Here is a 17,058-nt window from a genome sequence, read left to right as displayed (position 1 = left end):
AGCTTCAGCAGTGCAGTAATATCTAACAATTCACAACAAAACACACAGATCTAAAAGTAAAAGAATGGAATTCAGAAATATATAAATATTAGGAATATATATATGTATAGACATACTAAATATTCTATCCACATACTGTACATATCTAGAATAGTATATATACAGCAATAGGTGAATAGGATGGCATTGATTAGAATACAGTATGTAACCATAACTAAAGTGACCAGTGTTCCATTATTAAAGTGACCAATGATTCCATGTCTATGTACATAGATCAGCAGTCTCTAAGATGCAGGGTTGAGTAACTGGGTGGTAGCCAGTTAGTGACTAAGTTTAGGGCAGGGTACTGGGTGGAGGACACACAGCCAACAAAAATACTGAAGTTGTGTAGGAGCTAGAAGCAGAGCTGACATTTCTGTCGGTGCCATCTTCCTGTGAAAGAGAAAGATACTTCTTTGACAAACTATTTCCCCCTTTTTTCCTTTGGTTCTACCAGCACACTAAACAAAAAATGACTTATGATCAGTGCCTGAATCTGGCCAGTACACACCGGTACTATGTACAGGCTCCTCACATTTTCTTGAGTTCCAGCACTTCTTATAGAATATTGGCTTAAGAATTGCAAATCAAATCAAATTGTATTAGTCACATGCGCCGAATACAACAGGTGTAGCCCTGTTGAGACATAAAAGTAATAAGTAATTAAAGAGGAGCAGTAAAAAATAACAATATGTACAATGTGCGGGTGCACCAGTTAGTTGAGGTAGTATGTACGTGTAGGTAGAGATAATTGAAGTGACTATGCACAAATGACAACAGAGCGTGGCAGTGGTGAGGGGAGGGGGGCAATGTGAATAGTCTGGGTAGCCATTTGACTAGATGTTCAGGAGTATTATGGCTTCAGGGTAGAAGCTGTTTAGAAGCCTCTTGGACCTAGACTTGGCGCTCCGGTACCGCTTGCCGTGTGGTAGCAGAGAGAACAGTCTATGAATAGGGTGGCTGGAGTCTGACAATTTTTAGGGCCTTCCTCTGACACCGCCTGGTATAGAGGTCCTGGATGGCAGGAAGCTTGGCTCCAGTGATGTACTGGGCCGTTCGCACTACCCTTAGTAGTGCCTTGCGGTCGGAGGCCGAGCAGTTGCCATACCAGGCAGTGATGCAACCAGTCAGGATACTCTCGATGGTGCAGCTGTAGCACTTTTGAGGAACCGAGGACCCATGCCAAATCTTTTCAATCCCCTGAGGGGGAATAGGTTTTGTCGTGCCCGCTTAACGACTGTCTTGGTGTGCTTGGACCATGTTAGTTTGTTGGTGATGTGGACACCAAGGAACTTGAAGCTCTCAACCTGCTCCACTGCAGCCCTGCCGATGAGAATGAGGGCATGCTCGGTCCTCTTTTTCCTGTAGTCCACAATCATCTCTTTTGTCTTGGACACGTTGAGGGAGAGGTTGTTGTCCTGGCATCACACGGCCAGGTCTCTGACCTCCTCCCTATAGGCTGTCTCGTTGTTGTTGGTGATCAGGCCTTCCACTGTTGTGTCATCTGCAAATGTAATGATGGTGTTGGAGTCGTGCCTGGCCGTGCAGTCATGAGTGAACAGGGAGTACAGGAGGGGGATGAGCACGCACCCCTGGGGGGGCCCTGTGTTGAGGATCAGCGTGGCGGATGTGTTGTTACCTACCCTTACCACCTGGGGGCGGCCTGTCAGGAAGTCCAGGATCCAGTTGCAGAGGGAGGTGTTTAGTCCCAGGGTCCTTAGCTTATTGATGAGCTTTGAGGGTACTATGATGTTGAACGCTGAGCTGTAGTCAATGAATAGCAATCTCTCATAGGTTTTGTCCAGGTGGGAAAGGGCAGTGTGGAGTGCAATAGAGACTGCATTATCTGTGGATCTGTTGGGGCGGTATGCAAATTAGAGTGGGTCCCGGGTTTCTGGGATGATGGTGTTGATGTGAGCCATGACCAGCCTTTCCAAGCACTTCATGGCTACAGACGTGAGTGCTACGGGTCAGTAGTCATTTAGGCAGGTTTCCTTAGTGTTTTTGGGTACAGGCACTATGGTGGTCTGCTTGAAACATGTTGGTATTACAGACTCGGACAGGGAGAGGTTGAACATGTCAGTGAAGACACTTGCGAGTTGGTCAGCGCATGCTCGCAGTACATGTCCTGTTAATCCGTCTGGCCCTGCGACCTTGTGAATGTTGACCTGTCTAAAGGTCTTACCCACATCGGCTGCGGAGAGCGTGATCACACAGTCTTCCGGTACAGCTGGTGCTCTCATGCATGTTTCAGTGTTGCTTGCCTCGAAGCGAGCATAGAAGTAGTTTAGCTCGTCTGGTAGGCTCGTGTCACTGGGCAGCTCTCGACTGTGCTTCCCTTTGTAGTCTGTAATAGTTTGCAGGCCCTGCTACATCCGACGAGCGTCAGAGCCGGTGTATTGACGCTTTGCCTGTTTGATGGTTTGTCGGAGGGCATAGCGGGATTTCTTATAAGCTTCCGGGTTAGAGTCCGGCTCCTTGAAAGCGGTAGCTCTAGCCTTTAAAGTCCCCGGCTACTAGGAGCGCCGCCTCTGGGTGAGCGTTTTCTTGTTTGCTCATTCAATGCTATCTTAGTGCTAATCTCTGACTGTGGTGGTATGTAAACAACTACAAAGAATATAGATGAGAACTCTCTCGGTAGGTAATGTGGTCTGCAGCTTATCATGAGAAACTCTACCTCTGGCGAGCAATGGCTTGAGACTTCCTTAGATATCTCTGAATCAGAGAGATCGAGACAAAAGAGATGGAGAGAGAGATCAACCAAAATGGACAGAGGGGGATTCTTCAGAGGGGGTCATCACTTCAGACCCGGCACCAGGATAAAATGACTAAGGGGGTAGTTGAAATCAGTGAGGGGGTACAATTTTGGTGGGTTCTTGCATTGGAATTATATTGAATTCAATAAACATAAAGTTCAAATGCCGAGACTCCAAGACCATTGAGTGCTTTTAAAATAGCCGATCTCCACTGCGCTGTATCAGCACTGAAGCAGGGCCATTTTGGTAATGAATATAGGCTACAAGATAGATAGGCTGTTTGTAATAGGTGCATAACACTATGTGAATGCAGCCGTACACACTGCTGTCTTACCAAAATAAGGCCAACTAAATGCTGAAAGTAGTATCCTAGTTTTTCATGTGTGCAAACTAAAATACTGAAAAGCAAGCAGTTTGGCTTAGAATACCGACACAACTGCGAATAAGAATGAATGACTGAGAACTGAACAAAACAACTGTAGCAAGGAAGCATAGTAAACAAAATATCAGATTGATCAAGGGATGACACAATCTGTATTTAGGCTAGTTACATTAACAGTAAACAAACGCAGTATTCAAAAGGCGAATGGAGATCCAAATAGCCAAAACATATCCTACTACATGCACAACTGTCTTGCCAAACAAATAGGCCCATGGGCCCACTTCAAACATGGAAAACCATGCCGCTCATGAGTACGGAAACACGTTGTGATATGGCGCAATACACTTCTGTGGGTCATATTCGACCCACGTAATCAATTAAGTAATGCCGGCCTACAATAAACATGTTTCCAATACGTACAGTTCCATTTACAAGCACGACAACCAATAGGCTACTAAGGAAACCATAATAGAATGTATCTATTTCTATGATGAAACATACCGATATGTAGCTACACAGAGAGGCGTCATTTGGGTTCTTGCATTGGAATTATATTGAGTATTACATTTACATTTTACATTTTAGTCATTTAGCAGACGCTCTTATCCAGAGCGACTTACAGTAGAGTGTATACATTTTATTACATTTTTACATACTGAAACAAGGATATCCCTACCGGCCAAGAGCAGACGCTCTTATCCAGAGCGACTTACAGTAGAGTGTATACATTTTATTACATTTTTATATACTGAGACAAGGATATCCCTACCGGCCAAACCCTCCCTACCGGCCAAACCCTCCCTAACCCGGACGACGCTATGCCAATTGTGCGTCGCCCCACGGATCTCCCGGTTGCGGCCGGCTGCGACAGAGCCTGGGCGCGAACCCAGCCCAGCCTGGGCGCGAACCCAGAGACTCTGGTGGCGCAGCTAGCACTGCGATGCAGTGCCCTAGAGCACTGCGCCACCCGGGAGATATTCCAGCCACTCTTTCTATGAACCAGTTAAAATAAAGTTTTTGGACAGAAAACCTGCGGTTAGGTCGTCAGGAACAGTTGGAGGTGGAGAGAGCTATGGAGACATTATCCTGGCGGCGCTTGTGGACACAGCGCAGGGGAGATACAGATTTTGCGCCAACCTGTCACTCAATCATTTGAACTTTTTTGGTATTTTTATATAGGAACATGTAACTAAAACTGAGGGAGCACACGTCTCAACTGAGGTGGGCTAAGCCCTCTTTTGCCCCCTCGTGGAACCGAGCCCGGTCTGCTTAATACTCGCCTCAATGAAATTGGAGGGTTCAGATAGGTCATCTTCAATACTCCATCATACATTTCTGTGTCATAAGGAGCAGAGAGGTCAGGGGTTGGAGGTCAAAGTCTAACACTCTCCAATGTTTGGGTTCAGTATGAGCACGTTCCAGGTACAAGATCCTTATGTCATGTACATGTGGTAGTAAGTCACCTAATAGTTGGTTAAAATCACATGATTCACACCCGATGGTGTCATCGGTGTCTCCGGATGATGTCATCGGAAAAAACGTATCTATCTTTGTGACTACAAACATAGAAGCCCGCCGTTTTCATATGTTGATGTTGGGGTGGTGCTAGAGATGACCAATTTGATGTTGAAAAAGAGTTTTCCCATTAAACATTTCTCCAGCCATTGTAATAACCAGGTATTCTGTGCAACGTAGATGTGTTCCCATGTAGTGTACTAGTGTAGTTAAGTGTCACTAGGTCTGTGACCGCTGCAGCTATTTTTGTCCCCAGCTGGCAGGAGTCCCAGTCTGGCTGCAGGCACGTGTTCAAGAGAGGTAATAGACCCTCAGTCAAACCTGCTTTACCTACACACACAGTCACAGATAGACTGGCATGTATTCACACTTACAGTACTAGTCAAAAGTTTGGACATACTTACTCATTATTTTTTTTGTTCTTTTGTTTGTATACCACCCCTACCTTGTCACAATGCAACTGATTGGCACAAACACATTAAGGAAAGACATTCCACAAATTAACTTTGAACAAGGCACACCTGTTAATTGAAATACTTTCCAGGTGCCTACCTCATGAAGCTGGTTGAGAGAATACCAAGAGTGTGCAAAACTGTCATCAAGGCAAAGGGTGGCTACTTTGTAGAATCTCAAATATAACATATTTGTCTAACACTTTTTTGGGGACTACATGATTCGATATGTGTTATTTCATAGTTTTGATGTCTTCATTATTATTCTACAATGTAGAAAATAGTAAAAATAAAGATAAACCCTGGAATGAGTAGGCGTGTTCGAACTTTTGACTGGTACTGTACGTCTGACAACCACTTTCTAATGCATACAGACTTCATGCCTATTGGCCACAGGCAAACATGCATATTTGTGAGTTATACCAGGAAGAAAATCTCCTCACTAGAATTTCAATTTTTTTACAAGGCACATTTTACGAATCTAAACCCTCCCTCACTAGGTCAGGCCGTGTGCATATGTGTGTGCCATAGGCACGTGCAAATAACAGGGTGTGTGTTCGTGTCAGTCCCTGCTGTCTGATACCTGATAGGTCCACAGCGTGAAGTCAGACACAGCAATAAGGTCAATTCAGGGGTCACTACTCTACTCACCATTCAGCTCTTTTGTCTTCTTTATCCCTCTTTACACCAATCCCTTATTCCTCTCTCCCTCCTCATGGCAGTTAGATCTTTCCACCTACACTAACAGGGAAACTGTCCCTGTTTTTTCCCCAAGCAGTTATTGTACGGTCAGAATTAGGTACTAACTAGAGGTCGACCGATTATGATTTTAACGCCCATACCGATTATTGGAGGACCAAAAAAAGCCGATACCGATTAATCGGACGATTTATTTATTTATTTGTAATAATGATAGTTACAACAATACTGAATGAACACTTATTTGAACTTAATATAATACATAAATAAAATCAATTTAGCCTCAAATAAATAATGAAACATGTTCAATTTGGTTTAGATAATGCAAAAACAAAGTGTTGGAGTAGAAAGTAAAAGTGCAATATGTGTCTGTCACGCTCGTGAAAATGGACGGACCAAGGCGCAGCGTGATTAGAGTTCCACATCTTTTATTTAAGTGAAACTTTCAAACAAAAACAATAAACGAAACGCAACAAGCACATACACAAACAATATCCCACAAACACAGGTGGGAAATGGCTACCTAAATATGATCCCCAATTAGAGGCAACGATTACCAGCTGCCTCTAATTGGGAACCATATAAACACCAACATAGAAATAATGAACTAGAACACACCCTAGTCACGCCCTGACCTACAACTCCATAGAGAACCAAGGGCTCTCAGCCTACTCAGCCTCTCAGCCTACTAAACTAGTAATATCATCAACCATGTGTAGTTAACTAGTGATTATGTTAAGGTTGATTGTTTTTTATAAGATAAGTTTAATGCTAGCTAGCAACTTACCTTGGCTTCTTGTTGCACTCGCGTAACAGGTAATCAGCCTGCCATGCAGGCTCCTCGTGGAGTGCAATGTAAGGCAGGTGGTTAGAGCGTTGGACTAGTAACCGGAAGGTTGCAAGATCGAATCCCGAGGTAAAAATCTGTCGCTCTGCCCCTGAATAAGGTAGTAACCCACCGTTCCTAGGCCGTCATTGAAAATAAGAATGTGTTCTTAACTGACTTGCCTAATTAAATAAAGTTTAAAAAACGTATATATTTTTTTAAATCGGCCACAATCGGTGTCCAAAAATGCCTTTTACCGATTGTTATGAAAACTTGAAATTGGTCCTAATTAATTGGCCATTCCGATTAATCGGTCGACCTCTAGTACTAACAGATTACATGTAACCGGGATTACGTAATCAGATTACAAAACTGAAGTAACTAATCAACCCCAAAAATATGTAAACACAAGTAATCTGATTACAGTTACATTCTTAAAAACAGCTGATTACGTTTTGGATTACTTCATCTAATATCAAGATGTGGGCGTCAAGTGTTTGTCTCAAACACACTGAGATGGCAAGTTTTTGAAAGCTGTGCTGAGCCACACAGCTTTGAAGTCACCTTTCAGTGGGAATGGAAGCCTTTCCCTTTTTTTCTAATCTATTTGAAATCTCCAAAACTACAACATTTGCTCTCCCTGGTTGCTTTCCACAGGAAAAAATTTTTAAACCAGAAAACATCAGACCCCCACTTACTGAGAACAGAATCAGCCCACATTTTAATTGGATTTTGAAATTAGTCAACACAGCCACATCCTGTTCATTTCCCAAGCACAAATCAGCTGCTCACTCGGCTAAACTTCTAGTTACAGTGGAAATGAGTACTCTCAAATCTACCGTTCTGTCTTTGCAGCAGTGCTGAGCGATTTAGTGCTTTTTGGGGTTAGTTCGATTGTTCAAAAAAATAATCACGGTTTTCGATTTTGGTTTAGATACAACAACAAAAAATAACATTAAATGCACTATGCATTATGTGGGTTGAATGCTGTAACAACACAGAATAAAACAATGAATACAATTTTTAGACTGCCCATTACTGCTTATCACTTATTAACCATCATCTAGTTACATTATTTGAATAAAATATTTCAGTTGTGTATATAATAAAACATTTATTTGATGACTTTATTGTTTCATTCCAAGTCATCTCATCTCTAGCTGCTGCCTATGCTATCTGACAAAATCACTATTTTGTAGTTCTTCAAGGTAAATAAGGCATACTTCTATGAATAACAATTATCAATCACTTAGATAATGTATTTTCAGGTATAGTTCCTCACAAAGCAACTGCTCTCGATCACGCATTCTAACGTAGCAGGCGTAAAAGAAACACACAGACCGGACACGTAGGCGCACAATGGACTATGGTCATTGTAGTTAATTACCAGGTTTTCTGCGCTAAACTATGTAGAATATTCGGAAACTAAAACTCCCTAATTCGGGCTTGATTTGATTTATCGCTAGAGGAACTGGCCATGTGCGTATTGAGCTCACAAAACAAAAACAAAAATACAATGGAATTCAAATATTTGAAACTGACAAAAACGATAAATAACCAACATTTCTGTTAATCTCTCAGCACTAATTCACAGACAGATCTATGTGTTTTTGCAAACTTAGAATAGTCTACATTCAGAGTATTTGCACAATTGATCATCCAACTCAAAAAACAATTTATCTTGGATCTGTTACATCTATCTATTGAAGTATTTATCGTTCAAATGACCTTAACCTCTTTTACTGGCCACAATCTTATTTTTCAAGTAATCCGCCCAACCCTGAGTTTCAAGAATCGCCTCTTGCTTAGCGATATGATTTATAGAAAGTCAATGTCAACATATTCAGGGATTATAACAGAACTGGCAGAGAAACCATTCAGCACAGCGTCTTTCCAGAAACCAGAGTGATGTTGTTGCCATGATGGTGGTGATGATGAGTCAGTCATGTGGTAAACCTCACTCTCAGTAGTGGTATCCCACAGAGAATTTGTATTGCTGTTCCTCTCTTTTTGTTGCTCTCTGAGCTCAGACGAAAGTGAGGAGGAAAGTAGCTGCATACTTAAAAAAAAACACATCCTTTCTTGCTTTGAAATGTATTTTTAGTCTTTGACGTTGTTGATGCAACATTGAAGTTCTGTACGGCCAGTGTGTGCAGTACTTAATTCTGTAAGAAATGATTGTTAAATGTTAAACTCTCTCTCTATCTTCCTCTTGTCTTTTTCTTTTTACCACCTTTCTCCCCTCTCTCTCTCTTCCCCTTTCCCTCTCTCTCTCTCTTCCTCCCTTTCCCTCTCTCTCGCTTTCCCTCTCTCTCTTCCTCTCTTTCCCTCTCTCTCTCCCTTTCCCTCTCCTCTCTCTCCTCCCCTTTCCCTCTCTCTCCCTTTCCCTCTTTCTCTCTCTTCCTCCCTTCCCTCTCTCTTCCCTTCCCTCTCTCTCCCTTTCCCTCTTTCTCTCTCTTCCTCCCTTTCCCTCTCTCTCCCTTTCCCTTTCCCTCTCTCTCTTCCTCCCTTTCCCTCTCTCTCCCTTTCCTTCTCGCTATCTCTCTCTCGCTCTCGCTTCCTCTTACTCTTGCTCTCGCTCTCTCTCTCCCTCTCTCTCTCTCTCTCCCTCCCTCTCTCTCCCCCCAGAGCAGCTATGGCTCCTTCTCTGGCCCAGGCCTATCGTAGGCGGTGGTGGATGGCGGTGACTGCGGTCATAGAGAACCTGCTGTTCTCTGCTGTGCTGCTGGGCTGGGGATCACTACTCATCATGCTCAAGAATGAGGGCTTCTACTCACACCTCTGCATAAGTACGTCCCCATCCATGGTAACACTCACACAGGGATATGGTATACTTCAGGGTTGGGGTCCATTCCATTTCAATTCCAGTCAATTCAGAAAGAAGACCAAATGCCAATTCAAAATGTTCCTCATTGAAAAGCATTTACGAGAATTTCAGTGTACTTCCTGAATTGTCTGGAATTGAAATGGAATTGACCCCAGGTATACATAAACCTGTGCATAGATACTGTGGGGTGAATCCTACCTACCACTGATATCAATGCTTGACTAAGTGACAATTCAACTCCTGTGGAACTTGGGATTCGCCCCTGTATACGTCCATAGATAATGTATGTCTATAGCACATGTGGTTTCCTGTGTCTTGTATACTCCCCTCTCTCTCTCCACCTCCTTACCCTTTTCCTTCTCCCCCCTCTCTCCTCCATCTCTCTCCACCCCCTTCCCAGACAATGAGACAGTGTTCAGTAACATCAGTTCGTGGGACAGTGGTATCTGGCATAGCTGCGTGGACCAGGAAGAGATGTTGAATCTGGGCTTTACCATTGGCTCCTTCCTGCTGAGTGCAGCCACTCTGCCGCTAGGTATCCTGATGGACAAGTACGGGCCCCGCCCACTCCGCCTCCTCGGCAGGTAAAAGACGGAAAACATTGTCGTCATCATCATCATTATAATAATAGTATACAGTATCATCATCATCTACACTGTGATTGTCATCTTCACCATCGTCATCATCGTCATTATTATCACAATCATCATCATCATCGCAATTATCATTGAGCATTGTCATCATTAGTATTATTTAAACAATTATCATGTTCATCATCTTCGTGACCATAATCATTATCTTCACAACTATTGTCATCATCATTGTCTTCACCAGTCAGCGTCATCGTCAACTCTCTCTCTCTTGCAGTGCGTGTTTTGCTTTCTCTTGTGCCATGATAGCTGGAGCTGCCTACAACCCTGAAGGTAAGAATCCTAAGCCACTGTAAGTCACTGTAAATTAACACTAAATGTACAGAAAAATCACATTGAACACATCTGCTTATTACATTACACTGCACACGTAGATCTCACTCACTCTGTCCTCTTGTCTCCTCTTTCCTCCTCCAGTACTCTCGGCCCTCATTTTCATCGCGGTCTCCTTCAACGGCTTTGGAGGAATCTGCCTGACCTTCACCTCCCTCACGGTAAGAGAGGCACACACACACACCCATCATCCTTCTCCTCTACATGGACACAACAATGACAATATCCAAAGATTCCAAGTTCCCAGAACGAACCAGCGGCTGGTGGGAGGAGCTATAGGAGGACGGGCTCATTGTAATGGCTGGAATGGAATTCATGTAACTGTATCAAACTGTTTTTTTCTTTTTTCCCCCCCACCTTTATTTAACCAGGTAGGCAAGTTGAGAAGAAGTTCTCATTTACAATTGCGACCTGGCCAAGATAAAGCAAAGCAGTTCGACACATACAACAACACAGAGTTACACATGGAGTAAAACAAACATACAGTCAATAATACAGTAGAAAAATAAGTCTATATACAGTGTGAGCAAATGAGGTGAGATAGGGGAGGTAAAGGCAAAAAAAGGCCATGGTGGCGAAGTAAATACAATACAGCAAGTAAAACACTGGAATGGTAGATTTGCAGTGGAAGAATGTGCAAAATAGAAATAATGGGGTGCAAAGGAGAAAAATAAATACATAAATACAGTAGGGGAAGAGGTAGTTGTTTGGGCTAAATTATAGATGGGCTATGTACAGGTGCAGTAATCTGTGAGCTGCTCTGACAGCTGGTGCTTAAAGCTAGTGAGGGAGATAAGTGTTTCTAGTTTCAGAGATTTTTGTAGTTCGTTCCAGTCATTGGCAGCAGGGAACTGGAAGGACATATGGAAACCACGTTTGACTCCGTTCCATTTATTCTATTCCAGCCATTACAATGAGCCCCTCCTCCTGTAGCTCCTCCCACCACTCATGACCAAAACCTCCCGGCACCTGAAAGGTTTCTTACCCCGTGCTGTGGCCTATAGAGACTAAAGGACTGCACTCCATGCTGCCATCTCTGAACTGTACACAAAATAACTGCACTGTACTGCATTTGCACTCTATTCATCTCTCTGCATGTAGATAAATTCATACTGATACTGTAAATGTGTACATCCACTGTATATAAACCGTATACCCACTGTATGTCAACCGTATATCAACCGCACACCCTCTGTATGTCAACCGCATACCCACTGTATGTCAACCGTATATCAACCCCATACCCACTGTATGTCAACCCCATACCCACTGTATGTCAACCGTATACCCACTGTATATCAACCGTATATCAACCGCATACCCACTGTATGTCAACCGTATATCAACCGCACACCCACTGTATGTCAACCGTATACCCACTGCTTAGTCAAACGCACACCCACTGTATGTCAACCGTATATCCACTGTATATCAACCGTATACCCACTGTAATATCAACCGCATACCCACTGTATGTCAGCCGCATACCACAGTCTGTCAACCGCATACCCACTGTATGTCAACCGTATATCAACACATACCCACTGTATGTCAACCGTATATCAACCACATACCCACTGTATGTTAACCGTGATACCCACTGTATGTCAACCGTATATCAACCACATACCACTGTATGTCAACCGTATATCAACCACATACCCACTGTATGTTAACCGTATACCCACTGTATGTTAACCGATATATCAACTGCATACCCACTGTATATCAACCGCATACCCACTGTATATCAACTCGATACCACTGTATATAACCCATCCCACTGTATATCAACCGCATACCCACAGTATGTTAACCGATACCCACTGTATGTTAACCGTATATCAACCGTATACCCACTGTATGTCAACCCTATATCAACTGCATACCCACTGTATTTCAACCGCATTACCCACTGTATATCAACCGCATACCCACAGTATGTTAACCATATACCCACTGTAGTTTAACCGTATATCAACTGCATACCCACTGTATATCAACCGCATTACCCACTGTATATCAACTGCATACCCACTGTATATCAACCGCATACCACTGTATTTAACCGATACCCACTGTATTTACCCGTATATCAACCGATACCCACTGTATATCAACCGTATACCCACTGTATGTCAACCCATTATCAACTGCATACCCACTGTATATCAACCGCATACCCACTGTATGTAACCGTATACCCACTGTATGTCAACCCTATATCAACCGCATACCCACTGTATATCAACCGTATACCCACTGGTATGTTCAACCCTATATCAACCGCATACCCACTGTATATCAACCGTATACCCACTGTATGTTAACCGTATATCAACCGCATACCCACTGTATATCAACCGCATACCCACTGTATATCAACCGCATACCCACTGTATGTCAACCGTATATCAACCGCACACCCACTGTATATCAACCGCATACCCACTGTATATCAACCGCATACTCACTGTATATCAACCGTATATCAACCGCATATCCACTGTATATCAACCGCATATCCACTGTATGTCAACCGCATACCCACTGATTGTCAACCGTATATTTGTATATCTGCTCATTCTCTTATAGCTCTATGCTCACTCTACCTAGTTGTATATAATGTATGTAAACTTTGTTTAAGCTCCGCCGTCTGTATTCACTCTTAATGTTGTCAATCACTAGCAACACCATATCACCAAGTACAATCCTGAGTATGTGTAAATGTACTTGGTGAATAAAGGTGATCTGATTCTGACCAGTCTATGTTGGTTATTATAACCATAGAAATAGATTCCATGGATATAACTAACTATACAGTGAGTGTACAAAACATTACCGAACACCTGCTGTTTCCATGACATAGACTGACCAGGTGAATCCAGCTGAAAGCTATGATCCTTATTGATGTCACTTGTTAAACCCACTGCAGTCAGTGTAGATAAAGGGGAGGAGACGGGTTAAATAATGATTTGTAAGCCTTGAGACAATTGAGACGTGGATTATGTGTGTGCCATTCCGAGGGTGAATGGGTAAGACAAAATAAAGTGCCTTTGAACGGTGTATGGTAGTAGGTGCCAGGCACACCGGTTTGTGTCAAGAACTGCAACACTGCTGGGTTTTTTACACTCAACAGTTTTCCGTGTGTATCAAGAATGGTCCACCACCCAAACGACATCCAGCAAACTTTACACAACTGTGGGAAGCATTGGAGTCAACATGGGCCAGCATCCCTGTGGAACGCTTTCGACACCTTGAGTCCATGCCCCGACAAATTGAGGCTGTTTTGAGGGAAAAGGTGGGGTGCAACTCAATGTTAGGAAGATGTTCCTAATGTTTGGTATACTCAGTGTACAAAAGTTTTGAGAATGACACAAATATTAATTTCCACAAAGTTTGCTGCTTCAGTGTCTTTAGATATTTTTGTCAGATGTTACTATGGAATATAATTACAAGCCTTTCATAAGCGTCAAAGGCTTTTATTGACAATTACATGAAGTTGATGCAAAGAGTCAATATTTGCAGTGTTGACCCTTCTTTTTCAAGACCTCTGCAATCCGCCCTGGCATGCTGTCAATTAACTTCTGGGCCACATCCTGACTGATGGCAGCCCGTTCTTGCATAATCAATGCTTGGAGTTTGTCAGAATTTGTCCACCCGCCTCTTGAGGATTGACCACAAGTTCTCAATGGGATTAAGGTCTGGGGAGTTTCCTGGCCATGGACCCAAAATATCGATGTTTTGTTCCCCCAGCCACTTAGTTATCACTTTTTCCTTACGGCAAGATGCTCCATCATGCTGGAAAGGGCATTGTTCATCACCAAACTGTTCCTGGATGGTTGGGAGAAGTTGCTCTCTGAGGATGTGTTGGTACCATTCTTTATTCATGGCTGTGTTCTTAGGAAAAATTGTGAATGAGCCCACTCCGTTGGCTGAGAAGCAACCCCACACATGAATGGTCTCAGGATGCTTTACTGTTGGCATGACACAGGACTGATGGTAGCGCTCACCTTGTCTTCTCCGGACAAGCGTTTTTCCGGATGCCCCAAACAATCGGAAAGGGGATTCATCAGAGAAAATGACATTCCCCCAGTCCTCAGCAGTCCAATCCCTGTACCTTTTGCAGAATATCAGTCTGTCCCTGATGTTTTTCCTGGAGAGAAATGGCTTCTTTGCTACCCTTCTTGACACCAGGCCTTCCTTCAAAAGTCTTCGCCTCACTGTGCGTGCAGATGCACTCCTGAGCAAGCTCTGTACTGGTGGTGCCCCGATCCCGCAGCTGAATCAACTTTAGGAGACGGTCCTGGCGCTTGCTGGACTTTCTTGGGTGCCCTGAAGCCTTCTTCACAACAATTGAACCGCTCTCCTTGAAGTTCTTGATGATCCGATAAATGGTCGATTTAGGTGTAATCTTACTGGCAGCAATATCCTTGCCTGTGAAGCCCTTTTTGTGCAAAGCAATGATGACGGCACGTGTTTCCTTGCAGGTAACCATGGTTGACAGAGGAAGAACAATGATTCTAAGCACGATCCTCCTTTTGAAGCTTCCAGTCTGTTTTTTTCCCCGCATGACAGAGTGATCTCCAGTCTTGTACTCGTCAACACTCACACTTGTGTTAACGAGAGAATCACTGACATGATGTCAGCTTCATCTGATCACTCTTCAGAACATTCTGGAGTATATTCCAATTGCCATCATACAAACTGAGGCAGCAGACTTTGTGAAAATTAATATTTGTGTCATTCTCAACATTTGGCCACGACTGTACACACGCCGCACCACTGACTCATAAAGGCTTCTGATTGTGTCGCCATCTACACCGAACGGGTATTGTATGTAGATTGATGAGAATTGTTTTATTTAATCCATTTTAGATGAAGGTTGTAAAGTAACAAAATGCGTAAAAAGGGAAGGGGTCTGAATACTTTCCGAATGCACTGCATATATATACAGTGCCTTCGGAAAGTATTTAGACCCCATGACTTTTTCCACATTTTGTTACTTTACATCCTTATTCTTGGAGTCCAAGAATGGCCACTCTACCATAAAGGCCTGATTGGTGGGGGGCTGCAGAGATGGTTGTCCTTCTGGAAGGTTCTCCCATCTCCACAGAGGAACTCTGGAGCTCTGTCAGAGTGACCATCAGGTTCTTGGTCACCTCCCTTCATGGCTTGGTTTTTGCTCTGACATGCACTATCAACTGTGGGACCTTAAATAGACATTTGTGTGCCTTTCTAAATCATGTCCAATCAATTTAATTTACCACAGGTGGACTCCAAACATCTCAAGGATGATCATTGGAAACAGGATGCAACTGAGCTCAATTTCGAGTCTCATAGCAAAGTGTCTGAATACTTATGTAAATAAGGTATTTCTGTTTTTTATTTTTAATACATTTAAAAACCTGTTTTTGCTTCGTCATTATGGTGTATTGTGTGTAGATTGATAAGCAAAAAAAGTAATTTAATCAATTTCAGAATAAGGCTGTAACGTAACAAAATTTGGAAAAGTCAAGGGGTCTGAATACTTTCCGAATGCACTGTATAAGGCATACTTTAGCTATTGCTATTATACACTATATTACTGTATATGGTTGGCAGTTGGTGTTTTGGGAGGATTAATACTTTTTTCTGTATAGTATGTGTGTATTTTTGTTTTTCTTTGCGTATAAATGTGATTAAATAGTGGGTGTGTGTGTTGGCCGTTCAGGGTCTCCACAGCACATGCTGTTCTGCTCCTCGCTCTAAATTCTGGCACACGTCCGTCGGCCAATCAGATCACTGGGCTGTCGACACGCCTCGTCCCTGCCCCCCCACACCTTCCCAAAACACACAAGGACACGCGTCTCTCCCTCTCTCCCCCTCTCTTTCTCTCCGCCCTCTCTCTATCTCCCTCTACCCCTCTCTCTACCCCCCCTCCCCCTCTCTCTATCTCTCTTTTCCTCTTTCTCTATATATACACACACTGTAAACCCCCTGGTCTGTGGCAGTAGTTCCAGGTGGTAAAGGCCCTTTCGTTCCATTGACCTAAATCACATGTCCGTCCGTCAATCCGTCAGTCAATATGAGGTACCTGAGGTATATGACCTTACATTCTCCAGGGCAATCGAGACATATCCCATTCCTCTTTTTGTTGTTGTTGTAGAATGTTGTTCCGATTCTGTTTTTAAAGCTCCCTGCTTTTTCTCGAGTTCACCCATCTTTAGTCACCCATCTTCCTACCCTCTCTCTGTCTTTCTACCCCTCTCTCTGTCTCTCTACCTTTCTCTCTCTGTCTCTCTACCCTTCTCTCTGTCTCTCTACCCCTCTCTCTGTCTCTCGACCCCTCTCTCTGTCTCTCTACATCTCTCTCTGTCTCTCTACCCCTCTCTCTGTCTCTCTACCCCTCTCACTGCAAAGCCCTGCATGACATGGCAAACGTCTCACACGTTTCCCTCCTAGTCATTGACTCTTTCGTTCCATCCATCTAAATAATGTCAACCTTTGGTTCTGTCTGCCTGTCTCTGTCTGTTAGTCCATGGTAGTGTGTGTGGGGGCACGTAGCTGAGGCCCCTGAATACCTCAGATAGGTCATTA

The 17,058-nt window shown here is 43.3% G+C and overlaps 1 protein-coding gene across 1 annotated transcript in view; it reads left to right on the top strand.

Moving 5' to 3' along the window:
* The window catches only part of LOC111971638 (large neutral amino acids transporter small subunit 3), a 41,072-nt gene that overhangs the window by 1,306 nt on the left and 22,708 nt on the right, over positions 1 to 17,058 (top strand). Inside the window, exons 2-5 of the mRNA XM_023998495.3 lie at positions 9,298 to 9,458; positions 9,897 to 10,080; positions 10,364 to 10,419; positions 10,564 to 10,640. Of these exons, the coding sequence (XP_023854263.1) occupies positions 9,305 to 9,458; positions 9,897 to 10,080; positions 10,364 to 10,419; positions 10,564 to 10,640 (471 nt within the window). The 5' untranslated portion in view covers positions 9,298 to 9,304. The remainder of the gene's footprint in view (positions 1 to 9,297; positions 9,459 to 9,896; positions 10,081 to 10,363; positions 10,420 to 10,563; positions 10,641 to 17,058) is intronic.

This window comes from Salvelinus sp. IW2-2015, linkage group LG13 (genome assembly GCF_002910315.2).
Source record: "Salvelinus sp. IW2-2015 linkage group LG13, ASM291031v2, whole genome shotgun sequence".
Classification (NCBI taxonomy): Eukaryota; Metazoa; Chordata; class Actinopteri; order Salmoniformes; family Salmonidae; genus Salvelinus; species Salvelinus sp. IW2-2015.
The sequence above is the reverse complement of the archived record's forward strand: the minus strand, read 5'-3'. Positions and strand labels throughout refer to the sequence as shown.